At 41.7% G+C, this 27,099-nt stretch overlaps 1 protein-coding gene across 1 annotated transcript in view; it reads right to left on the bottom strand.

Annotated features, from left to right (window-relative positions):
- Nucleotides 1-27,099, bottom strand: part of LOC137653989 (BRCA1-associated ATM activator 1) — a 379,147-nt gene that overhangs the window by 252,695 nt on the left and 99,353 nt on the right. The window contains exon 6 of the mRNA XM_068387628.1: nucleotides 21,915-22,058. Within this exon, the coding sequence (XP_068243729.1) occupies nucleotides 21,915-22,058 (144 nt within the window). The remainder of the gene's footprint in view (nucleotides 1-21,914; nucleotides 22,059-27,099) is intronic.

Genomic DNA, 27,099 nt, shown 5'->3' on the forward strand with positions numbered 1-27,099 from the left:
TAGGTTGCATAATTTTCAATTGCTCGAAAACTGATTGATATGTCTGCTTGGTTTTATTCGGCAGTAATGCAAAGACCCGTGGGAAACTGCTACCATTAACTTGTACATGAATGCAAAATAGTTGATACCACTGTTCTGGCACAATTTTGAATGTTCCATCACATGCCCAATGACAATATGATGCTATATCTTCGAGAGCTCTGTCTGATGCAAATATTAGAATTCTTTGATGATCCTCGATGCTTGAATTATATCTTAGAAACTGTTCGCCATTATCAAGTTTACCGTAATCGTCAGTGATTTGAAATCCATGTTTAGCCACTGGATTAGCGGGAAATCCTGAATGCTTTTGTCGGCACCTTTGAATAGCCTTTGAAAGTACTTGCACACGAGGGAGCTGAGAGCAAATATTTTCAGTTATCTCCGTAAACTTTCTCGATAATGTGCTACGCGAACTTGCTGCTATGTTTTCAATCGCTTCTTCCTTGATTTCAGCAACTGCTTTTCTAGCATCTAATGCATCTAAATTTGCGGGATGAAGGTGCTCACCGGAAGAATAAATAATTTTTTGTACATTGTCTTCCGTAACCGTGTGGATGCGTACTGAACACAGCTGCCTCTTCTCACACCTCCAGTATTCTTTTCCAAGTTTTGTGTTACTTTTGAATGAAAATCGTAGATGTTATTACTTTCATCTACTACTTTTCTTTTCAGCTTTGTTGATTGTATGAACTTTGCCATTTCGGAATGGGCAGATCCAGAAACTGAAGTACTAAACTTGCAGCACACTATATACATAGTACCATACTAAAGAGAGAGAAGGAGAAAGGAGATGTTAAGCAAGACTAATGGGGTAATTAGAAAACAAGCTTAATACTTTATAATAAATGTCAATAAAGTATAAACTTTTAACACAGTAGTAAAGTAAACGGTAATAAAAATCCCTTAAAACACTTGTTTTCTTAAGAAATTGGACCAAGTGTCGTTGGACCAAAAGTCCATCGGACGAAAAGATATTGGACAAAAAGACATGGACGAAGTGTCTTCGGACGAAGTGACATTGGACAAAAAGACCACCCACCAGGAAATCCTTCTTCCTGACATTTACTCTCTGATAGAGTTTCCCCACTCTCATTTGAAAAAATTTATGTGAAAGAAATGACTGAATAAATGGTGATAGCTCTCCTCTTAATCCCAATTCATGAATGGTGAAAGAAATGACTGAATAAATAGTGATAGCTCTCCTCTTAATCCCAATTCATTAATGGATTTAAGTATACCATATCTCCATGTAGTGTCATATGCATTTTCAAGGTCAGAAAAGACTGTCACATGGTGCTGTTTGGAAGCAAAGTCTTCACAAAAAGAGGACTCAAGTCGTATCAACACATCAGTCGTTGAGTGTATTTTTCTGAATCCATACTGAGAAGGTGATAAAATACCCTTCTTTTCAAGGCAACAAATCAGTCTTGCATTGACTATCTTCTCCATGATTTTACATAAACAAGATGTCAAAACAATAGGTCGATAGTTTGCTGCTAAAAACTTGTCCTTACTGGGTTTTCAAAAGGCTAAAATAATGGCTAGTTCCCAAACACTTGGATAACTATGATCATGCCATCTTCTATTAATAACTTTGTATCAAGAGTTAAATGTTTAATCATTGTATATGGAATTCCATCGGGTCCAGGGGATGTACCGTTACAAGTAGCAAGTGCGGAATCAAATTATCTTTCAGTAAAAGGAGAATTATACAACTCTTCCTTTCCCGGTGCAAAATTTAAAATTTTCTTTTCTTCAATGCTCCTATACTAGTAACCAGGAGCTGCTACACACTTGCATGATACATTTGAAAAATTATCAGCCACGGCATTGCTATCATCATTTGCTTCAGTCACATATTGATCGTTCACCTTCAACACTGGTGGTGGGTTTGGGGTAAATTTGCCTGCAATCTTTTTTATTTTCCTCCATACAGAAGATGGTGGTGTTCTACTGTTGACTGAGGAAACAAAATATACCCAAGATTGACGTCTAGCTTCTTTCATGGCGCGACGGAACTGTGCTCTACACTTTTTGTACGTTATCAAATTTTCATTAGTGCGGCGTCTACGCAATCTAGTCAAAGATTTTCTGGTGACTCTGCAAGACAGTTAATGCTTAAGACCACCATGGGACTGGTCATCGTTTGAGTATTCCTGTGGTTTTGGGAATCAAATTGACTCCTGCTGTATGGAGAGTCCCATTCAGTAGGTCTATGGCATCATCAATACTTTCAAACTGTTCTGCAATTGCACTCGATTTCACTTAGCTCACTAAATTTAACCCAGTCCGCCTTGTCAAAATTTCATCGTGGCGATCTTTGTAAAGGTGGCCCATTTTGGTGTTTATAATGATTGGTGCATGATCGCTAGTATACCAATCATCTAATGTCCTTCAATCCACATCAAGAAGGCAGGTAGAGCTTGTAATTAAAAGGTCAATGCATTACAAGGTACCTGTCTGAACATGGAAGTTTGTGGGCTCTCATGTATTAAGGAGTCCAACATCCTCTTTTTTCACAATTGATGACATAATATTGCCCCTGGTGTTTACTAAAACATCACCCCACAAAGGATATCTACAATTCAAATCTACAAGTAAAAGAAAAGGTTGAGGGAGTTGTTGAATCACCTCTACTAAATTATCATATGATATGTTATCCTTTGGAGGCAAGTACAGAGAGCAAATTGTATATTTTCTTCCTATATCAATCTGTACAACCACTGCCTACAGAAGTGTATGGATAGACAAAGATATTCGAAGAACATTTCGACAAACGTATATGAGACTTCTGCCATGGCTCTCTACTCGGTGATCATATGGTGTCCTATTGCTAATATATTCGTAAGGACAAGGGGTATTAGCATCAAGCTTACTCTCCGGTAGACATACAATTATGGGGGGATGCTCGAGAATTAAGAGCTTAAGTTCTACATATTTGGGCCTTAAACCCTGACAATTCCATTGCAAAATGGAGGAAAAACCTACACTTTATTTTTTGGAAGAACTTTTGGATGAAGTCTTCCCATTAGCAATTTTTGATCTACCACTATTTCCCGGTGGTTTTATTAGAGAGGATCTTGATAAATCGTCGACGTCCGACACTGACGCTAATAAATCAACGAGAGATACTGTGAAAATGTAGGATCGATCGCTACCGCCGAGCGATAGGCAGGACGGTAAATCGACAACTCTCGAGGCGGCGATTCACGAACTGCTAGACATTTAAGAATACTGTTAGCGAGAAGGTAGGTCTCCAAAGCCTTCCTAGTACGACGATGAACATTCGTAAACCACCCTACCTTCATAGCAGCCACAACCACCGCCTTTGGTGGCTGCAGTTTGAGATCCTCTTTGCATGAGGATGTGACGGCCGCTGACGCGTTGGAGATTGTCGGAAACCTCCTGCTCAAGACACGATGGTGATTGCCAACGTAAAGACCGATGACTCGATGATCGATAAGAGGAAGAGTCTTCCTGCGTTGACGAGCGATACCGCAATAAGGCGGGATCAATCATTAATGCTGCACGAGAGGCAGGTCGGTGTGTCAATGATCCTAGAGTAGGCGACTGACGCGTAACTGAGCGTGAAGGCTGACCAATGAGAGATGATTCACGTTGAAGCGAATCACGAACAGGTGGGCAAACGTGTTCCGAAGGAGAGCGACGCAATGGTTTGGGAACGCTCAGAGTTACGGCCAAACGCTGGTTCGTTAAGTGACTGATGAGCGATATATATATATATATATATATATATATATATATATATATATATATATATATATATATATATAGATAGATAGATAGATAGATAGATAGATAGATAGATAGATAGATAGATAGATAGATAGATAGATATATATATATATATATATATATATATATATATATATATATATATATATATTCAAATAAGCCATATATATTTTTGATACATTAATGTCTGGATTCTCTTAACGACCTCGGAATCAGAGCCCCAGGCGAAATCACACAAAGACAAGAGCTTGGGTCAAGCCAGGAATCGAACCCTGGTCGGCAAGCTTGTATAGACAGTGACTAAGCCACTTGGCCACGAAGAAAGATAAAAGTCAATGACAATTCTTCTGTACTTATACCTGTCGAATTCAGGTATTTTGTACTTAGAATTGAAATCAACCCATCTTCACCATCGTAGCTAATTGGTAGTTTGTTACTTGGCATTCAATTAATGATAAATTTTGCACATTTAGACGTGTTTTTTCATATTCAAATAAGCCATATATATTTGATACATTAATGTCTGGATTCTCTTAACGACCTCGGAATCAGAGCCCCAGGCGAAATCACACAAACACAAGAGCTTGGGTCCAGCTGGGAATCGAACCCTGGTCGGCAAGCTTGTATAGACAGTGACTAAGCCACTTGGCCACGAAGAAAGATAAAAGTCAATGACAATTCTTCTGTACTTATACCTGTCGAATTCAGGTATTTTGTACATAGAATTGAAATCAACCCATCTTCACCATCGTAGCTAATTGGTAGTTTGTTACTTGGCATTCAATTAATGATAAATTTTGCACATTTAGACGTGTTTTTTCATATTCAAATAAGCCATATATATTTTTGATACATTAATGTCTGGATTCTCTTAACGACCTCGGAATCAGAGCCCCAGGCGAAATCACACAAACACAAGAGCTTGGGTCCAGCCGGGAATCGAACCCTGGTCGGCAAGCTTGTATAGAGTGACTAAGCCACTTGGCCACGAAGAAAGATAAAAGTCAATGACAATTCTTCTGTACTTATACCTGTCGAATTCAGGTATTTTGTACTTAGAATTGAAATCAACCCATCTTCACCATCGTAGCTAATTGGTAGTTTGTTACTTGGCATTCAATTAATGATAAATTTTGCACATTTAGACGTGTTTTTTCATATTCAAATAAGCCATATATATTTTTGATACATTAATGTCTGGATTCTCTTAACGACCTCGGAATCAGAGCCCCAGGCGAAATCACACAAACACAAGAGCTTGGGTCCAGCCGGGAATCGAACCCTGGTCGGCAAGCTTGTATAGACAGTGACTAACCCACTTGGCCACGAAGAAAGATAAAAGTCAATGACAATTCTTCTGTACTTATACCTGTCGAATTCAGGTATTTTGTACTTAGAATTGAAATCAACCCATCTTCACCATCGTAGCTAATTGGTAGTTTGTTACTTGGCATTCAATTAATGATAAATTTTGCATATTTAGACGTGTTTTTTCATATTCAAATAAGCCATATATATTTTTGATACATTAATGTCTGGATTCTCTTAACGACCTCGGAATCAGAGCCCCAGGCGAAATCACACAAACACAAGAGCTTGGGTCCAGCCGGGAATCGAACCCTGGTCGGCAAGCTTGTATAGACAGTGACTAACCCACTTGGCCACGAAGAAAGATAAAAGTCAATGACAATTCTTCTGTACTTATGCCTGTCGAATTCAGGTATTTTGTACTTAGAATTGAAATCAACCCATCTTCACCATCGTAGCTAATTGGTAGTTTGTTACTTGGCATTCAATTAATGATAAATTTTGCACATTTAGACGTGTTTTTTCATATTCAAATAAGCCATATATATTTTTGATACATTAATGTCTGGATTCTCTTAATGACCTCGGAATCAGAGCCCCAGGCGAAATCACACAAACACAAGAGCTTGGGTCCAGCCGGGAATCGAACCCTGGTCGGCAAGCTTGTATAGACAGTGACTAAGCCACTTGGCCACGAAGAAAGATAAAAGTCAATGACAATTCTTCTGTACTTATACCTGTCGAATTCAGGTATTTTGTACTTAGAATTGAAATCAACCCATCTTCACCATCGTAGCTAATTGGTAGTTTGTTACTTGGCATTCAATTAATGATAAATTTTGCACATTTAGACGTGTTTTTTCATATTCAAATAAGCCATATATATTTTTGATACATTAATGTCTGGATTCTCTTAACGACCTCGGAATCAGAGCCCCAGGCGAAATCACACAAACACAAGAGCTTGGGTCCAGCCGGGAATCGAACCCTGGTCGGCAAGCTTGTATAGACAGTGACTAAGCCACTTGGCCACGAAGAAAGATAAAAGTCAATGACAAGTCTTCTGTACATATACCTGTCGAATTCAGGTATTTTGTACTTAGAATTGAAATCAACCCATCTTCACCATCGTAGCTAATTGGTAGTTTGTTACTTGGCATTCAATTAATGATAAATTTTGCACATTTAGACGTGTTTTTTCATATTCAAATAAGCCATATATATTTTTGATACATTAATGTCTGGATTCTCTTAACGACCTCGGAATCAGAGCCCCAGGCGAAATCACACAAACACAAGAGCTTGGGTCCAGCCGGGAATCGAACCCTGGTCGGCAAGCTTGTATAGACAGTGCCTAAGCCACTTGGCCACGAAGAAAGATAAAAGTCAATGACAATTCTTCTGTACTTATACCTGTCGAATTCAGGTATTTTGTACTTAGAATTGAAATCAACCCATCTTCACCATCGTAGCTAATTGGTAGTTTGTTACTTGGCATTCAATTAATGATAAATTTTGCACATTTAGACGTGTTTTTTCATATTCAAATAAGCCATATATATTTTTGATAAATTAATGTCTGGATTCTCTTAACGACCTCGGAATCAGAGCCCCAGGCGAAATCACACAAACACAAGAGCTTGGGTCCAGCCGGGAATCGAACCCTGGTCGGCAAGCTTGTATAGACAGTGACTAAGCCACTTGGCCACGAAAAAAGATAAAAGTCAATGACAAGTCTTCTGTACTTATACCTGTCGAATTCAGGTATTTTGTACTTAGAATTGAAATCAACCCATCTTCACCATCGTAGCTAATTGGTAGTTTGTTACTTGGCATTCAATTAATGATAAATTTTGCACATTTAGACGTGTTTTTTCATATTCAAATAAGCCATATATATTTTTGATACATTAATGTCTGGATTCTCTTAACGACCTCGGAATCAGAGCCCCAGGCGAAATCACACAAACACAAGAGCTTGGGTCCAGCCGGGAATCGAACCCTGGTCGGCAAGCTTGTATAGACAGTGACTAAGCCACTTGGCCACGAAGAAAGATAAAAGTCAATGACAATTCTTCTGTACTTATACCTGTCGAATTCAGGTATTTTGTACTTAGAATTGAAATCAACCCATCTTCACCATCGTAGCTAATTGGTAGTTTGTTACTTGGCATTCAATTAATGATAAATTTTGCACATTTAGACGTGTTTTTTCATATTCAAATAAGCCATATATATTATTGATACATTAATGTCTGGATTCTCTTAACGACCTCGGAATCAGAGCCCCAGGCGAAATCACACAAACACAAGAGCTTGGGTCCAGCCAGGAATTGAACCCTGGTCGGCAAGCTTGTATAGACAGTGACTAAGCCACTTGGCCACGAAGAAAGATAAAAGTCAATGACAATTCTTCTGTACTTATACCTGTCGAATTCAGGTATTTTGTACTTAGAATTGAAATCAACCCATCTTCACCATCGTAGCTAATTGGTAGTTTGTTACTTGGCATTCAATTATTGATAAATTTTGCACATTTAGACGTGTTTTTTCATATTCAAATAAGCCATATATATTCACGAACTGCTAGACATTTAAGAATACTGTTAGCGAGAAGGTAGGTCTCCAAAGCCTTCCTAGTACGACGATGAACGATCGTAAACCACCCTACCTTCATAGCAGCCACAACCACCGCCTTTGGTGGCTGCAGTTTGAGATCCTCTTTGCATGAGGATGTGACGGCCGCTGACGCGTTGGAGATTGTCGGAAACCTCCTGCTCAAGACACGATGGTGATTGCCAACGTAAAGACCGATGACTCGATGATCGATAAGAGGAAGAGTCTTCCTGCGTTGACGAGCGATACCGCAATAAGGCGGGATCAATCATTAATGCTGCACGAGAGGCAGGTCGGTGTGTCAATGATCCTAGAGTAGGCGACTGACGCGTAACTGAGCGTGAAGGCTGACCAATGAGAGATGATTCACGTTGAAGCGAATCACGAACAGGTGGGCAAACGTGTTCCGAAGGAGAGCGACGCAATGGTTTGGGAACGCTCAGAGTTACGGCCGAACGCTGGTTCGTTAAGTGACTGATGAGCGATATATATATATATATATATATATATAGATAGATAGATATATATATATATATATATATATATATATATATATATATATATATATATATATATATATATATATATATACATATATATATATATATATATATATATATATATATATATATATATATATATATATATATATATATATATATATATATATATATATATATATATATATACTGTATATTATATATATATATATATATATATATATATATATATATATATATATATATATATATATATATATATATATAGCAAACTTCTACAAGGCTAGCCAAGAAATTCTTATAAAACACTGAATAATTGAAAACGTGAGCATGCTATCTCTGGATCCAATTTGGAGACGGAGAAAGTTAGATGGACGTCTTTCCACTTCTCCTCGCACGTAGGCACTGCTAGAGGGTTTAAATTTCTCTAGAGATGGGCAGGGTTTGCCCTCTTCGATTGCCTTAGTGACAAATTCTAGAGCTTTCTCCGAAAACGGGAAAGAGATGGAGGAAGGAGCAACAAAGGTGGGATGCCTCTCGCTCAGTGCTGAGACAATGGAGTTGGTGTAACTGGCTCCTTTCAAGAACTTTACAAGGATGGCTTGTGCCTTGTCATGTTCGAACATAATGACTTCCTTCGGTACCGTTTCCTCACGGGACACAAGTTCATCCCACAGTCTCACGTAACAGTCTGGATAGGCTGAAAAGCTGGACCAGAACTCAAGATCTTCAAACAGTTTGGCCCCCAACTTCTCTGAAACATCATGGGCATGTGCTCCGCGTACCTCCAGGGTGTTGGTTTCAGAGCAGTGAGGGAGGTCTGATACTCTAAGGGGCTTAATAGAGCCCCTGGAAGTTCCAGAGCGATCCCTTTCCTGTATCTGTCTCTTATTCTGTTGGATGGATTGTTTCATCTCTTCTTGTTCCTTCTGGAACAATTCCAACATCTGCTGGATCGACGTGAAGAGTGCTTCGCTCTTGTCAACCTGTGTAGTTGGTTGAGGAGTTGGGGTTGAAGAGGTTGACGGCATAGGTTGGAATGTCGTCACGGCGAACTGAGGGTCCTCAATTACTGTCGAAATGGATCCTTCTTCCTCCGTGCGTGGTGGATCCCCATCTTCTTCAGGGCCTTCTTGCAGTAGGTCCTGTTCTGTGTCGGTGCACACTTCTGACATCCGTTTTTGGCGGATGTCCATGCCTTCTAATGCCTTGTGGATGTCCGCGTCAATCTTCAGCTGTATGAAAGGAGGCTGGACCTGTTCCTGGGACACTACTGCGTTTGCTAGCACCTTAGGGAACAGAAGGCACCTTAGAGATTCACTAGGTAGGTAAGGTCCCGGAGAGTTCTTTTCTTTTGGAACCCTCTTACCCACTTACAAAGGGTTTCTCTTGCTGTGTCCCTAGTCTCCACAGTGACTAGGATTGCTTCTCCGAAGCCGTTGGTCAGCAGGGTTGAGCAGGTAGAGCAGCCCTTCTGGTACCAATACTTCAGGGATATGGATAAAATACAGCAGGGGGCATGAGACCTGCACATCGTATGCCCACAAAAGTTCCTACTCTTGTGGGTGCAGAACATAGCTGCGCACTTCACCATTGGCTCCTCCTGTAAAGGAAATGGTTTCAATGAGTATGTGGATTTTATATCATTGATATAAATGCATACAATTTATTAGTAATAGTAATCACTATTGTAAATGGTAGCTTAGGATAGTAAGCTTGGAAGGGAAATAGAAAAGACCCATATCTGTGTTTCCTCTCCCAGGCAATTGCTGAGACCTCCGTCGGTAATATTATTTTTAGATTCCCTGTTAGGGAGAATACAGGGTGGAAGAAACTCTAGTACTTAGAGTTAGGGTTAGAAAGTGTTTTATACTAACTTATCCGCCTGTAGTATAGTAATACTGATCGGTGATTTATTAGGGTCCTGATGATCAAAGGATTCATCTGGGTGTTGAGGGATTACTCAACCTCAACATTATATTGTGGTCCCAACAATAGACTGTGAAAGGAAGCACAGAGTATGTTAGAAAATAATTGTACTACTGTATTTTATGTATACTGTAGTTCAGCCGGTGTACTACCGGGGTTAGGTTAGTACCTGGCAGCACTAACTGATAGAGAGAGAGAAAGCATTAGGGAAGGAGAGTTTCCTATTATTATGGTTTAGCACAATATTTGGAGGTGTAGGAGGACTATCAGGCCGCCTACTATCTCCTTGCCAGAATGAGAGTTCTAATGGAAGGGTTAAGAATATTTCTGATTCTAGCTTCAATCCATCCACAAAAGGCCTGCCGCCAGCTGTACTGCCGACGGCAATAATTGTGGTTGGCAGACCAAGAGAGGGCTGAAGACTTCTCAAAAGTATGTTGGGTTTACCTCCGGCAGCCATCAGGGCCGGCTTAATCTTCCCCCTGTGACATTCACTTCCGGTGAAGGAAGGACATAAGGAGGAATGTGGCTGAGGCGGCTGGGCTAACTGCCACCAATAGGGTCCCGGCCGGCAACGCAGACAACCTGGCAAGCCGGGATGACTGTCAGAATACAGGCGAAAGAATGTTGTGTTCGGCTATGCTGACACTAAAGGACAGAGGGGGGAAGGGAAAGAGTCTTATAGTTCACTGGAGGAGAGGTGGCGACATCGTCGGCGGCAAGACAAGGGCACCCTGTGTTAATCACCATCTATCCCAAAGCCGGAGTTCTACTCGACGGCAATGAGGAAGACGGTGTTTAGTTACTATCGAACCCAAAGCCGGAGTTCTACTCAACGGCAATGAGGAAAGACAGTGGTTGCCGCCTGTATAGGCGGCAGTACTCAGGGAGGGAGGAGGGGTTTAGCCTCTTTTCTCTAAAAGAGAATATATATTGAACATTATTCATAATTCCAGAGGATATAAATCCTCACCTGAATTAATAATGAACGATAGGGTGAGGGCGAGGCTAGCCTAGCTCTGGAAGGAACCACGGCCATGTTGGTACAGCCAGGGTTCCCGGCATGGTTGGTACGGCCGGGGCTCCCGCCGAATACGAAAAGTAAAGTTACATAATCGGAAGAGGAATAATAATTTTTCTGTATGCACAATCTTTACTTGTATAATTTGCCTAACTAGCTATTATTATAGCTAAATACCGGGAATTGTCGCCTTACTAAATAAATTGTAATAATAATCGGCGACAGCGGTCGCAAAATGGCCACCTCCGGTTATGGCAACGCTCAACCAAACACACTTAAATTATTCGAATTTAACTGTGAGAAGAGAGCCTAAAATTATACACAGGAAAGAATTAATACTCAACTTTCCAGAGGATGAAGATGCTGGAGATTGCATGATTATTCCGAAAACTTGCAACAAAACACCAGGAAAACTTTGGGAGAACACCTAGCTTATACGCTACAAGTAAAAGGAATGGCGGCCAGTAGTAGTACGGATAGGAGGTCCACTGGGTACCTAGAACGGCACCCCCTTTCTTTCGCCACTCTTCCCCCTTATATCAAAGAGTTAAATCTATTCGGGGTGAAGATTGCTATGTGTCGTACCTAAAAATTACGTCCCTGATCCCTAACGATATCTTTAACTGGATACTTGCGCCAGGAGTTAGAATCCTGGAGACTTTCGGTTTATTTCTCTGGGAGTATCACTGTAGCAAATATCCCTTAGAAAGGCTACCTAAAGGAACCTTCCATCAGGACGACATGGCCGAGCCCAAAAATGTCATACATAGTGGTTTGTCATACTCTGCCCCTGAGAGAGAGAGAGAGAGAGAGAGAGAGAGAGAGAGAGAGAGAGAGAGAGAGAGAGAGAGAGAGAGAGAGAGAGAGAGAGAGAGATTTAGTTCATGAGAGAAATCTTTGTTCGTTCATTCTCAGGTTTCCCCTCCTTAAGTGTCATATGAACTCCCTCTGAACTATGAGTATTTTCTGGATAATTCCTGTTATTGGCATTTCAAAGGCTTGAAAATAGAGAAATGTCTATTTCACTTACGCGTCACATACTGTACTGCGATGTCAATTAATTGAAGTGATTACAGTAGGCTAATTTCTAATTGCAAAAACAATGGACAATACTAATATGAAATATCTACATCTATGACATAAAAATAATCTTATTTTGTTGAGATGATAGCAGAGAAAATAAGGAAGGAAACAAAAAGAAAAAAAAACTTGATATCCATCATCACGTCTACATCTTTTACAAATGTGATACGTGTTACCAATATTTAGGATATTTCCTAAGATCTGTGAAATGCTGGTGGAAATAAAAAATTTTAACCTAAAGGACTAGTCTTATATATAATGAAAAATTTCAAGGTAGTTATTTATAGTATAGAGATAATTTGGCAGGATTCTAGATATCATTTTGTGAGGAAATTCCACAGAAACAGCATAGTATCTTGGGTGGTGTCGTGGGTGGGTATCAGAAGGGTAGAGCCAGAGGGGAGCGTCAGTTACCACTTACCACAAGAATGTTCCCTCCTTTACTATGGGCATGTGTTTTTTAAAGCGAGAGAAAATGGGGAAAATTCTAAAATGTTGAAAATTTTATGGGTAAAGGTCAATTAAACTGAGATTCTGGAAAAGAATTAACCCTTTCACCCCCAATGGACGTACAGGTACGTCCTTGCAAAACACTTATTTACATGTTTTTGCATATTTTTGATAACTTTATGAGAAACTTCAGGCATTTTCCAAAAGAATGAGACCAACCTGACCTCTCTATGACAAAAATTAAGGCTGTTAGAGCAATTTATAAAAAAGATATAGCAAAATGTTAAAAGTTCAACATAGCTTGGGGGTAAAAGGGTTAATATGAACATCAGGGGAGGTTCATAGAAACAAATATGTTTGAAAACTCATATGAACAGAAATCCCACTTAATCATAAATCTTTTACAATATCACTAAAATAAGAATACAATAAGGCATGTTTAAACATCTGGGTAACATACTGTATCGATAGCAAACAGCCATAAAAGGGATTTTGACGGAGGAAAAATCTATTTCTCGGGAGAGACCTGTGGCGCCCGGTGAAAAGGGGTCCTTCTAAAATACCTTTTCTGATAAAACCTTCCAATTATACCAGAGAAAGATAAAAGCATGGGATGCATAGGTTACTACCCTCGCGCGAGCACCTTGTGGGTGTCGTGTATAAAGCAAAGGCGCGTGAAAGCCACTATTCACAGGCTGTCTTCCATTTAGTTAATTCCTTCGTCAAAGGGATGGGCCGATACAGAGGCACCAGCTATGCTACCAGAGCCACGCCACCCACGCCCCGACGCGAGCGCCATCTGAACATCCTTCTGTATTGGACATGATGGCTTGGAAAGGAAAGGGTGGGATCGTGCAAAAGAATAGGGAAGGGCTTCACCGGGCACCACAGGTCTCTCCCCAGAAATAGATTTTTCCTTCGTCAAAATCCCTTTTCTGGGTCGACCTGTGGCGGCCGGTGAAAATGTACCAGAGAATGCCTTCCAAGCCCAATAATAACTAGTAATGAGGGGAGAGAAAAAACACCATGTAAGGAAAACCATATATTATATTAAGGTAAGTAAGCATGAACCATAAACTAGCCACAGGACATAGTGAGCGTAAGGCTAAACAAACATGATAACAAGGAAGCCTCCGAGTATCAGAGCACAACAAGCAACAAAACTGACATGGCTAAGAATACCCCAACACTAAATTTACGGTAAACACATTAAAAGTTACAATCATCTTAACCTAATATGTAATAAACTAGGGCTGACGAACCACCAAGGAAGCGGCGTCGTGGTGCGAGTGGCGGGTAGGAGGGAGAAGAAAAGAGATGGATGAAAGGAAGAACAAGAGATCACTGGGGAGAGATACGACTCCCAGCTGCAACCGTTGGGTATTTAAGGGCCTGTAAGTTTTTTAGATAGTGGCGTTTGAAGACCATAGGAGATTTCCAACCCGTGTACTTTTTAAGGTCATCAAAATCCCTATTTTGGAAATAATTGATGGAGGTAGCTGCTGACCGGATATCATGAGCATGGGGAAATGATCCCGGATTGGCTTGTTTAATGAAGTATAGGATCTGTTGCCTAATACCCTGAATGGAAATGGTACCTCCTTGTTCTCTGGTAAACAAGGGGCCAGACGATTGGGTAGCAGTCCTAGCTAAAAAGGCCCTGAGAGTAGTGACTGGACATAGAGAAGTATCTTGGAGAAGAGGAATAATCTTCCAAGGGGACCACCTATTTTGGGGGTCTTCATTTTTAGCTAGGAACACCCTGTCTGGAGAAAGAAGTACTTCACCTGAAGGGAGGAAATCGATGTTTTCCGAGTTTCGTTAGAGAGCTGCTAGTTCTGAGATTCTAGCACCCGAGGATAAAGCTGTTAGAAATAAAGTCTTCCTAAGAAAAGTGATATAGGAGCAGGATTCGTTGTCCGTGTCTGAGGCAAGTCTGAGGACATCATTCAGAGACCAAGAGACCTTTTGTGGGCGAACCGAAAGTCGAAGCCTAGCACATGCTTTTGGAATAGATGAGAAATAAGAATCCGCCAGGTTAATGTTAAACCCAACCAGGAAGACCTTCTTCAAAGCTGACTTAATGGTGGTTATAGTGCTAGCTGCTAGGCCTTTGTCAAATATGGACCTAAAGAAGGAGATGGCTAAATTAGGAGTCATAACAGTATGGTCTGAATTCTTTAAGAAATCTGCTAGTTTCTTAACTGCCGAATCATATTGGCGAATCGTAGAGTCCCTTTTGTCTGATTCTATAAAGAGGACATTATCCGGGTCGATGTTCGCATCCTTACGAGCCGCAAACTTCATGAAATCCACAAAGTTAGGGTTTTGGCTATCCTTGAGGAATCTGACACAGTCCGAGTTTGGACCACTTGGGTCAGTTGGGGGAATGGGATCCGGAAGGGACGGACGTTCAACTCGAGGAGGAGAGGAAACCAACTGCTCTTTGGCCAGTGAGGTGCCACTAAAGCCACTGCCCCATGGAAGGAGTGGAGTTTGTGTAAGACTTTCAGTAGAAGAGTCACTGGTGGGAATAAGTAGATCTTCTGCCAATGGTTCCAATCCAGGGTTAATGCGTCCATGGCATAAGCCTGAGGGTCCAGGTTCGGAGTCACATAACAGGGGAGTTTGTGATTGATTTGGGTCGCGAATAGATCTTCCTGGAGACCTGGAACCAGCCTGAGTATCCACCGGAAGGAGTGTATGTCTAGGGACCATTCTGATTCCAGTGGTTTTGTCCTGGATAATGAGTCTGCTATCACATTCTGGACTCCAGCTAGGTGAGTTGCTGACAGGAACCAGTTTTTGTCGGCTGCCAAGGCGAAGATAGTGACCAGGATCTGATTCAGGTTGGGTGACTTGGATCCCCCTCTGTTGAGGCAGCATACTACTGCTGTGCTGTCTGAGACCACTCTGATGTGGGTCGGCCTCGGAGGAGAGATTCTCTTCAGGGTCAAGAACACTGCCATGGCTTCGAGAACATTGATATGGAACTGCTTCATGGCGGGTGACCAAGAGCCCTGAAACATCTGATGTTGGGAGTAACCCCCCCCCCCCATCCACTCAGAGACGCGTCGGTATGAATTGTCACTTGTGGAGAGGGGAACTGTAGAGGAACCGATTTGGAGAGGTTCCTCCGTTCGGACCATGGTCGTAGTCTCATTTTTAAGACAGAGGGGATCTTCGAGATCTTGTCTCTCAAAGGTATTGTCGCTCTCTTTCTCCAAACTCGATTGATGTCTTTTGAGTTTGGCTTTTAATAGGAGATCGGTCAGTGAGGCAAATTGGAGAAGGCCGAGGATGCGTTCTAGAGCTCTTCTGGACACCTGTTTGTGTTTGAGAAAGTTCCTGACCTTGGAAGCTATCTCCCTTACCTTCTTGGGAGGAAGGGAGAGCCTGTGCTTTGAAAGGTCCCACCGGATGCCTAACCATTCGAAGTGGCTTGATGGTTGTAGGCGAGACTTTCGGAGATTGACTTGGAATCCCAGTTTGGCGAGAAAGTGAATTACCTTCGACGTAGCTCTGTTGCATTCCTGGGTCGACTGGGCCCAAATGAGCCAATCGTCCAGATAGGCGATGATCTGTATCCCTTGGTTTCTGAGTTGTTCGAGCACCGTCTCTCCCAGTTTCGTGAATATCCTGGGGGCAATGCTGAGACCGAAGGGCATGACTTTGAATGCAAAGGCTTTCTTGCCGAGACAGAAGCCTAGAAGTTTCGAGCTACTGGGACATGATAATAGGCGTCGGTAAGATCGATAGAGGTGGTGACGGCCCCACGGGGAAGTAAGGTCCGTAACTGAGAGATAGTCAGCATACGGAACTTGTCGCAGAGGATGTAAGAGTTTAGTTTCGACAAGTCCAGAACTACCCTCAACGCCGACGAGTCTTTCTTCGGGACTGTAAACAGGCGGCCTTGGAATTTCAGGGATCGAACCCGTTTGATCGCTTTCTTCTTGAGTAACTCTTTAGTGTACTCTTCCAGGATGGGAGTGGGTCTCTGGAAGAAGGTCACTGGTGGAGGAGGAGATCCCTGTGACCATTTCCAACCCAAGCCCTTGGATATTATGCTGTGAGCCCATGGACTGAATGTCCAATGGTCTCGGAAGTGATAAGTCTCCCTCCTACCGGCAACACATCATTGGGAGGGAGTGAACCTAGGTCCCTCCACGAGCACCCCTTGCTTTAGGTCCGCCTCGCTGACGGAACTGTCCTCTACCTCTGAAGCTTCCTCTCTGGTGTCCACGAAAGGAACCGGAGGATTCGTAGGTAGGGTTGTATGCAGGAGAGGACATCCAAGTGGGGTTGGGCTGTGTACCAGGGGGAGCAGTGAGGTAGACTACTTGCTGAGGGGGAGCCGGTTGTTGAGAAGTCGATGCAGAGGAAGACTGCGTCGACGAGTTACCCCGGACCGTCTTGTAAGGAATAAATCTCTGCTTCTTCTTGAAGAACGTCTGTTTCTGGGATTTGATCCTTCTTTTGGTCGAGAGACCCCACCTTACTTGCAAATTTTGGTTTGCCCTCGCTGCGTCCTGAAGAACCTTATCAACTCCGTTCTGAGGGAAGAGGTTCTTACCCCAGCAGGAGGAAGCTATCAGCCTGTTCGGTTCATGTCTGATGGAGGCCTCAGACAGAACGAACTTCCTGCAACTAACTCGAGCCGACCAGAAGTCATGGAGGTCTATTTGGTAGGACAGCAGCAGGTTCTTTGTGAAGACTCTGAACAATGTTTCCGCTGGGTAAACCGATGCTAGGGACTCTATGGAGGTGATGGAGTGGAGGGATCTAGCTAGTCTATTACGGGTCTCGAACTCAGTTTTGAGAAGACTCTCTAGTAATCTGGGGAGCTTCTCAGAGAAAAGAGTAGAGGCACAGTCCGGGTCTAGCTTCCCCACTGTGAAGGTAGAAGACGCGTCGTCCCAGGTTGCAGAGGTACTCGGAATAAGCAATGAGGTGGGGTCCGTCTCCTTGAGAGCCGGCATGGAAGAGCCTTCCTTGATGGCCTGTATTGTCAGCTCTGTGATTTTGTCTATGAGCGGCAAAAAGATGGACGCCGCCGTCGTAAAAATAGTGAAGGCACCTTTGTGTGGGTTGAGCTTGGAGTTATTACACTCCCACTCTGATAGAGTTCTGGCCCAGATAGCCTGGGCCTGCTCTTTCGGAAATATCACTGTTTCCTTCGGTACCTTGTCCATTCGGACCAATGCATGCTCCTTTAAACGTACGAAGCCATTGAATGGGAATTCTAGCCCCGAGGGGTAGAACTCCAGGTCCTCTAGAGGGCGGGTGCCTATGCCCTCTAGAGTTAGGGAACCATCTAAGAATGGGGCATGCAAGGCAAACCTCCAAGGATTGTTTTTATCGAAGGGAGGTAGCTTCGATGCGTCTGGGGCTGAAGGAGGAGGAATCTGAGTTCCGGAGCGGATCAGAGTAGCCACCATATCTTTAAGCTCTGTCATAGCCCAAGACTGATGTTGAATTTGTTCCCTGACGATATCCCTGACCAGTTCGACGGGGAAGAAGGGTACCTGAAAGCCACCCGTTGGTGGTGTCTTGGAATTGGTAGACTTGGACTTCTTAGGAGTCGCGGTTTTACGGGGAGCAATATGAACATCAGGAGCCGTCGAGGGTCCGGGGACCGGTGACGTTGATACTGGCAAAGCTGAAGACTTATAAGTACGTAGTGGCTTCACCTTGGGTCGTACGGGGATAGAGGGATCCCGAGGAGAAGCCTTAAGCTTATCAAAGCCGAGAAAGGAAGAGGTAGAAGAAGGAGTAGAAGAAGGAGTAGGAGAGAAAAGGGTTTCCACCAACTCGGCACCACTTACCTGCTCGTCCATGGGTTCTACGTCTATATCTAGATCTGCCACGTCCAGCGGTAAGAGGGGTTCGTCCTCCGCGGAAATGGTTGCTCTGACTTCTTCAATTAAGGGGGCAGCAACTTCCGGAGAGACTGCTGCAGTTGTCGAGCCTGGGAAGAGACGGGAGGCCATGTCTCCATCGAGGAGATAGGGTGCGCCAGACGGGGCATTCCTGCCGAAGCCCGACACCCAAGGACGAAGAGCAGCCCTTGCCGACCGAAGAGAGTCATCATCGGCCTGAAAGATTTGTAGTGATTAGTGATGCAGGAGAGGGATCGCTCTCCGAAATATACAATGTATGTAATATTAATGGCCAAATTAATGTCTGCAAAAGATAAACAAGGAACAAAAGGAAAACCCACTTACATCATCGTTCAGGAGTATTGAGGACAACTCGTAACAGAGCGAGCACAAATCCGGGAACCAAACCATGTAAGAGGCTTGTCCCGGTTCCCGGATAAAGGAGATGGCGCAATGTGCATGTGACCGACAGAGGTCATGTCCAACGGGGTCGTTGAACGAGGCAGGGCATCCTTGGGCAGTACAACGGACCTTCTGTAAAAGAAAGTAGACATAAGTCTGGATGTTCCTTGAGACTCTGGTAAGGGATTAAAAATCTACTAACAGAGCTAAGTGTAATGCAACATGCGTGCTTATGGGAATTCAGTGAGTGAGAGCCGGAGCTCCATATTAAAATACATTAAATATAAAAGTTCCTGCACCGGAGTGAGCCGGAGCAATGGCAATGGGACTGTATCATTATAAAAGGGATAATAATGAAATAAGAATAAAGAATCTAAAGCAATCTGCTGAACCTCTGAGGGTCGGGGAAGCAGTGACAGGCCCGTAAAATACATATAAAACACAAGCCGTAGCTAAAGGCTAAGGCTAATATAATAGTTAAGCGTATTGGTGATCTCCAGTGAAGCCGGAGGTCGATGAAAGGTCCTGAATAATTCAATTGTGAATAATAATTCAATTGTGAATAACAATGCATATTTGTGTGGATATGGCCGTGGCCTGAGACCGGAGTAAGGGCCACCGGAGGGTCGTATCTAAACAATATGAAGGCCGTCCCAGAGGGTTGTATTTAAACAATATATAACAATAGTTCCAAACTCATTGAGAATCCCTCATGGCGGAGTAGAACTCAAGGCGGAGTGGAAAAATGTTCAGAACTACTCCCAAGCCGTAACGGGGAGAGGACGGAACTCGGGACCTATTAAATAACGCTAACTATTGAATAGTAACCATAAACTAAATAACTCGTAAGCTATCATACACCCGTAGAGGGAGAGGTGGGGGAGGGAGAACTCGTTGAACGCACAAAACGGAAAACGGGAAATCCACTCACCCACCCGAGGTTAAGAAAGAAAACGAGAGAAAGGGGTAACTCGTGACTGAGAACAGAAAACGGGAACCCCAATCTCTCGCTCCCGTGGTTGCAATATCAGAACCTAATAAGCACACAACACTATTATAAACGTATAATAATAAAATTGTAACATCAAATACAAGACTACGAACGAAGAATAACGTCTGCTAAAACCTAAATTAAAGGGAAATAGTCGACTGACAAACACCTCGGGGGGCGGGTACTAAACTATAATAAAGCTAGAACGCTATTCTTGTTCGCAGATTGGACTTGCTAGCAAAAAGTACCATGGGAATTAATAACGATAATAATAATGATGGTTCAAAAAGGCATAAGGCCAGCGACTTAACCAAGAACCTAAGTGACAGAGTACCAAACGGGCAAGACTAAGATGAACTCCCAGCAAGACAAGGGAAAAAACAATGGCCGCCGACGACGCGGACGGGCCCAGACGGTAGTGATAAAACAGACTATACTGGGTAGATGACAAAAGCCCGGTACTACAAAAAGCTGTCAAAACAAACTATGGTACTTAACATTGGAATGGGTGAAGATGGAGCTTCGGTCATGACGAAATAAATCCACAAGAGTGAAAAAGCCGAGAGCACAACAATATACACACACGCTAGCATGTCCAAATTAGAAGGATGTTGTTCAGATGGCGCTCGCGTCGGGGCTTGGGTGGCGTGGCTCTGGTAGCATAGCTGGTGCCTCTGTATCGGCCCATCCCTTTGACGAAGGAATTAACTAAATGGAAGACAGCCTGTGAATAGTGGCTTTCACGCGCCTTTGCTTTATACACGACACCCACAAGGTGCTTGCGCGAGGGTAGTAACCTCTGCATCCCATGCTTTTATCTTTCTCTGGTATAATTGGAAGGTTTTATCAGAAAAGGTATATTAGAAGGACCCCTTTTCACCGGCCGCCACAGGTCGACCCAGAAATACAAGACTGATTATTATTATTATTATCATTATTTGCTAAGCTACAACCATAGTTGGAAAAGCACGATGCTATAAGCCCAGGGGCTCCAACAGGGAAAATAGCTCAGTGAGGAAAGGAAACAAAGAAAAATTTAATATTTTAAGAAGAGCAAAAAGACTAAAATAAATATCTTCTATATAAACTATAAAAACCAGGAGGAAGAGGAACAAGATAGAACAGTGTGCCCAAGTGTACCCTCAAGCAAGAGAACTCTAACCCAAAAGACAGTGGAAGACCATGGTACAGAGGCTATGGCACTATCCAAGATTGGAGAACAATGGTTTGATTTTGGAGTTTCCTTCTCCTAGAAGAGCTGCTTACCATAGCTAAGAGTCTCTTCTACCCTTACAAAGAGAAAAGTTGCCACTGAACAATTACAGTGATGTAAGAAGAATTGTTTGGTAATCTCAGTGTTGTTAGGTGTATGAGGACAGAGGAGAATGTGTAAAGAATAGGCCAGACTATTCGATGTGTGTGTGGGCAAAGGGAAAATGAACCGTAACCAGAGAGAAGGATCCAATGTAGTACTGTCTGGCCAGTCAAAAGACCCCATAACTCTCTAGCAGTAGTATCTCCACGGGTGGCTAGTACTCCCGCTAACCTACTACCTACTGAATATATACTGAATAAATAATGCTTTTAAGATTATTGAAAACTAAAACATATATAAAAATAATTACACCTGAAAGGCATCTAAACATTTACATAATTTATAGATAGCAAACTGCCATACAATACAAAAATACAGAGTAAATAATATGCACTTATGATAATTTCATCACAACTATATCTTACTTAATATAAATCAATCTGAGGTACATCTAAAAGTGAGAACAATCTATTAGAAAACTGCCATGAAATACAAGACTCCCATGCAGAAAAAAGTTATTATTTAATGATAACAAATTTACTGCTGCATAACAAGCAAGTTTAGTAACAGCCATTTTATAGCATTCATTTTTAAAAATTAAAAAATTATTTAGAGCACTTACATTGTGGAGGGCATCTAATATAAACATATCCACTATATGCATTACAATGGCCACCGGAACTTGAGTATCCACCCTCTCCATGACGTGTCGTCTTAAATCACCAATGTCTTTGAGCTTTGTATATAATGCTTTCTTCCCTAAAGTCTGAAAAAAAGTTGCAAATGATTATAAAGAGAAGTCTGTTCCTTCAATGGCATATATGTATGTTAATGTCAAACAATCTAGGAGTGTACTACTATGTCTTTACAAACTGTTTTAAAAAATATTGGTTCTATTACAATACCATACAGTAAATTATATTACTGTATGCCCAAATCCACTGTTTTGAAATGTCCCCAGACTCAGAAGTCTTTTGTCTAAATAACAAAAGACCATCAAGTATTATTCAATCACATTCCGCACTAGTCATGAGCCCGCAATTTATCATTATTATTACTAGCCAACCTACAACCCTAGTTGGAAAAGCAAGATGCTATAAGCCCAAAGGCTCCAACTGGGAAAAATAGCCCAGTGAGGAAAGGATATAAGGAAATAAATAAATGATGAGAAAAAATTAACAATATATCATTCTAAAAACAGTAACAACGTCAAAACAGATATGTCCTAAACTATAAAAAGACTTATGTCAGCTTGTTCAACATTAAAACATTTGCTGCAACTTTGAACTTTTGAAGTTCTACTGATTCAACTACCCGATTAGGTCACAGCTGGAATAAAACTTCTAGAATAATGTGTAGTATGGAGCTTCATGATGGAGGTGTGGCTATTAGAATTACTGCCTGCCTAGTACTGTATTACAAACAGGATTGAATTGTCCAGGAAGATCTGAATGTAATGGATGGTCAGAATTATGAAAAATCTTATGCAACATGCATAATAAACTAATTAAACGATGATGGCAATGATTAATATCTAGATCAGGAATAAGAAATGTAATAGGCTGTAAGTTTCTGTCCAACAAATCAAGATGAGAATCAGCAGCTGAAGATCAGAATGGAGAACAATACTCAAAACAAAGTAGAATGAAAGAATTAAAACACTTCTTCTGAATAGACTTATCATTGCAAATCTTGAAAGAGTTTCTCAAAAGTAAATTTGCTGTAGAGAATCACACCTAAAATTTTAAGAGTCATACAAAGTTAAAGAAACATTATCAATACTGAGATCCAGATGTGGAGGAGCCACTGTCCTTGACCTACTTACAATCATACTATGAGTTTTGTTAGGATTCAACTTCATACCCCATAATTTGCACCATTCACTAATTTTAGCTAGATCTCTATTAAGGGATTCACCAACCCTAGATCTACATTTAGGGGATGGAATTGATGCAAAGAGAGTAGCATCATCTGCATATGCAAAAAGCTTGTTTTCTAGGCCAAACCACATGTCATGTGTATATAGTATGAAAAGTAATGGGCCAAGAACACTACCCTGTGGAACACCAGATATCACATTCCTATACTCACTATGGTGCCCATCAACAACTCTTTGCGATCTATTACTTAAAAAATTAATAATAATGCTAAAAAACGACCCACCCACTCCCAACTGTTTGAGTTTGAAAACAAGGGTCTCATGATTAACACAGTCAAAGGCAGCACTAAAATCAAGGCCAATCATATGAACTTCCTGACCACAACTACTCCATCCAGACTTCCCCCAGCTCATTTCTTGTCTCCAGGATTATCATTTTTCAAGCTATTCTAATTATTATTTTATCTATTTCTGGCTAATTAGTCATTCTTTTATAGTGTAATAGGTGTATTCAGTTGTTTATACCTTACTAAGAGTAATTAACTACTGGTTCAATTTTCCTGAGAAGCATAGTTCTCAATTCCTTAGCAACATTTTAGTTCATTTTACACTGTTTTAAAAGGCTTCGTGTATATCGTTTTGGGGCTTTGGTCTCAGGTTCTTACTAGTCATACACAAATGTCTTTATAGGTGTATATCACAGTTCACTGACACTGATAGGCTGATCTCTTAAACCACAGCAAGGTTTGAGACATACCACTTTCAGTACATTTTGTGGTGCCAGTCACCAACTGTTATTCTCGCCATCATAAACTACTAAACAAAATGTAATGAAGTTGCTGCAAAAAACTGTTTCCTCTTTGCTGTAAGGGAAAAGAAGAGAGTCAGAGTACACAAATATTGGTGCAATTCCCTCCTTTAAAAGGAGTCCATGGGTCAAGCAAGTGTGTCATTGGCCGCCACAGTGATAACAGCTGCCTTATTATTTTACGGTTGGACACCGCCAAGTAATACTTAAGACCTAAAAAACATTAGAGAAAGATGGTAGCAACATTTTTCTTTAAAGGTAAGCATCTAATGAAGAATTTGTAGGGTAATGGCTTTTTCTTGAGTCTTAAGATGTCTATCAGAACTCTGGCTTCAAGGAGCTTGCTTAGAAGACGATGGTCTAAGAGAATCATGAGAATAAGGCATCCCAGAAGGCATATCCTGACCTTCCTCAGACACCATACAGAAATTAGCACCTCCCCCTCTACCACAGCTATAATTAGGACATATACTGAAGATTGACAGTAACACCATTCCAATGATGTATATTTGTGCACTAGTGTTTGCAACAACATTCATTCTGTTACAAGCACTGCCATCATTTCTTTTGTGCACCCCCACAGCAGCAGTGGAATGAAATGGGATGATATGTAATATGGCATTTAGGCATAACACTAGACATTGGAATCCAAGAAGTTATTTAGCACTTCAGATAATTTTTATTGAGTTGTTAGTGAAGGACGGAGTCTATCTATATACCAAGGTACTTCCCCCAATTTTGTGCGGTAGCCAACATCAAACAAATGAAAAAAAGGGGACCTTTCCTTTCTCTGCTCCTCCCAGCCTGACAAGGGACTCAACTGAGTTTGGCTGGTACTGCTAGGGTGCCACAGCCCACCCTCCCCCGTTATCCACCACAGATGTAGCTTCATAATGTTGAATCCCCTACTGCTGCTACCTTCACAGTCATCCAAGGCGACCGGAAGGAGCAACAGGGCCTACAAGAACTGCATCACAATCGCTCGCTATTCATTCCTATTTCTACCACGCTCTCTTGCCTCTCTCACATCAATCCTCCTATCACCCAGAGCTTTCTTCTCTCCATCCATCCACCCAAACCTTGGCCTTCCTCTTGTACTTCTCCCATCAACTCTTGCATTCATCTCCCTCTTTAGCAGACAGTCATTTTCCATTCTCTCAATATGGCCAAACCACCTCAACACATTCATATCCACTCTAGCTGCTAGCTAATTTTTTACACCTGTTTTCACCCTCACTACTTCATTCCTAACCCTATCTACTTGAAATACATCAGCCATACTCCTCAGACACTTCATCTCAAACACATTCAATTTCTGTCACTCCGTTACTTTCATTCCCCACAACTCCGATCCATACATCACAGTTGGTACAATCACTTTCTCATACAAAACTCTCTTTACATTCATACCCAACCCTATATTCTTTACCACTCCATTCACTGCCCCCAACACTTTGCATCCTTCATTCACTCGCTCACGTATATCTGCTTATACTCAACCATTTGCTGCAACAACAGACCGCAAGTACTTAAACTGATCCACCTCCTTAAGTAACTCTCCATTCAACATGACATTCAATTTCACACCGCCCCCCCCCCCCTTCTCGTACATCTCATAACCTTACTCTTACTCACATTAACTCTCAACTTCCTTCTCTCACAAACATTTCCAAATTCTGTCACTAATCGGCCAAGCTTCTCTTCCGAATCTGCAAACAGTACAATATCATCCGCAAACAACAACTGATTTACCTCCCATTCATGATCATTCTCGTCTATCAGTTTCAATCCTCGTCCAAGCACTCGAGCATTCACCTCTCTCACTACTCCATCAACATACAAGTTAAACAACCATGGTGACATCACACATCCCTGTCTCAGCACCACTTTCACTGAAAACCAATCGCTCACTTCATTTCCTATCCTAACACATGCTTTACTACCTTTGTAGAAACTTTTCACTGCTTACAACAACCTTCCACCAATTCCATATAACCGCATCAAATTCCAAATCGCTTCCCTATCAAGTCTATCATACGCTTTCTCCAGATCCATAAAACGCAACATACACCTCCTTACCTTTTGCTAAATATTTCTCGTATATCTGCCTAACTGTAAAAATCTGATTCATATATCCCCTACCTCTTCTAAAACCTTCCTATATTTCTAAGACTGCATTCTCTGTTTTATCCTTAATCCTATTAATCAGTACTCTACCATACACTTTTCCAACCACACTCAACAAACTAATACCCTTGAATTACAACACTCATCCACATCTCCCTTACCCTTATATAGTAGTAATATACATGCACAAACCCAATTTACTGGTACAATTGACAACATAAAACACATATTAAACAATCTCACCAACCATTCAAGTACAGTCACACCCCCTTCCTTTAACATCTCAGTTTTTACACCATCCATACCAGGTGCTTTTCCCACTCTCGTTTCATCTAGTGCTCTCCTCACTTCCTCCCTTGTAATCTCTCTCCCACTCTCATCTCCGATCACTGGCAACTCAACACCTGCAACAGCAATCATATCTGCCTCCCTATTATCCTCCACATTCAGTAAACTTTCAAAATATTCCACCCACCTTTTCCTTGCCTCCTCTTCTTTTAACAACCTTCCATTTCCATCTTTCACTGTCTCTTCAACTCTCGAACCAGCCTTCCTTACCCTTTTCACTTCCTTCCAAAACTTTTTCTTATTCTCTTCATATGAACGACCCAATCCCTGACCCCACCTCAGGTCAGCCGCCCTCTTTACCTCAGTAACCTTGCACTTTACTTTCACATTTTTCTCTCTATATCTCTCATACTTCTCTATACTATTACTCTGCAGCCATTCTTCAAATGCCCTCTTTTTCTCTTCCACTTTTACCTTCACTCCTTCATTCCACCATTCACTACCGTTCCTCATGCTGCCTCCAATAATCTTCTTGCCACATACATCACTTGTAATCCCAACAAAATTTTCTTTTACTAACTTCGACTCCTCTAAATTACCAGCTTCTCTCACTTTCACTCTATCATAGGCCATTTTCAACCTTTCTTGATATTCACTTTTTACCTCAGGTTTTATTAACTCTTCAACCCTCACTAGCTCCCTTTT

The sequence above is a fragment of the Palaemon carinicauda genome, chromosome 1 (assembly GCF_036898095.1).
Source record: "Palaemon carinicauda isolate YSFRI2023 chromosome 1, ASM3689809v2, whole genome shotgun sequence".
Lineage (NCBI taxonomy): Eukaryota > Metazoa > Arthropoda > Malacostraca > Decapoda > Palaemonidae > Palaemon > Palaemon carinicauda.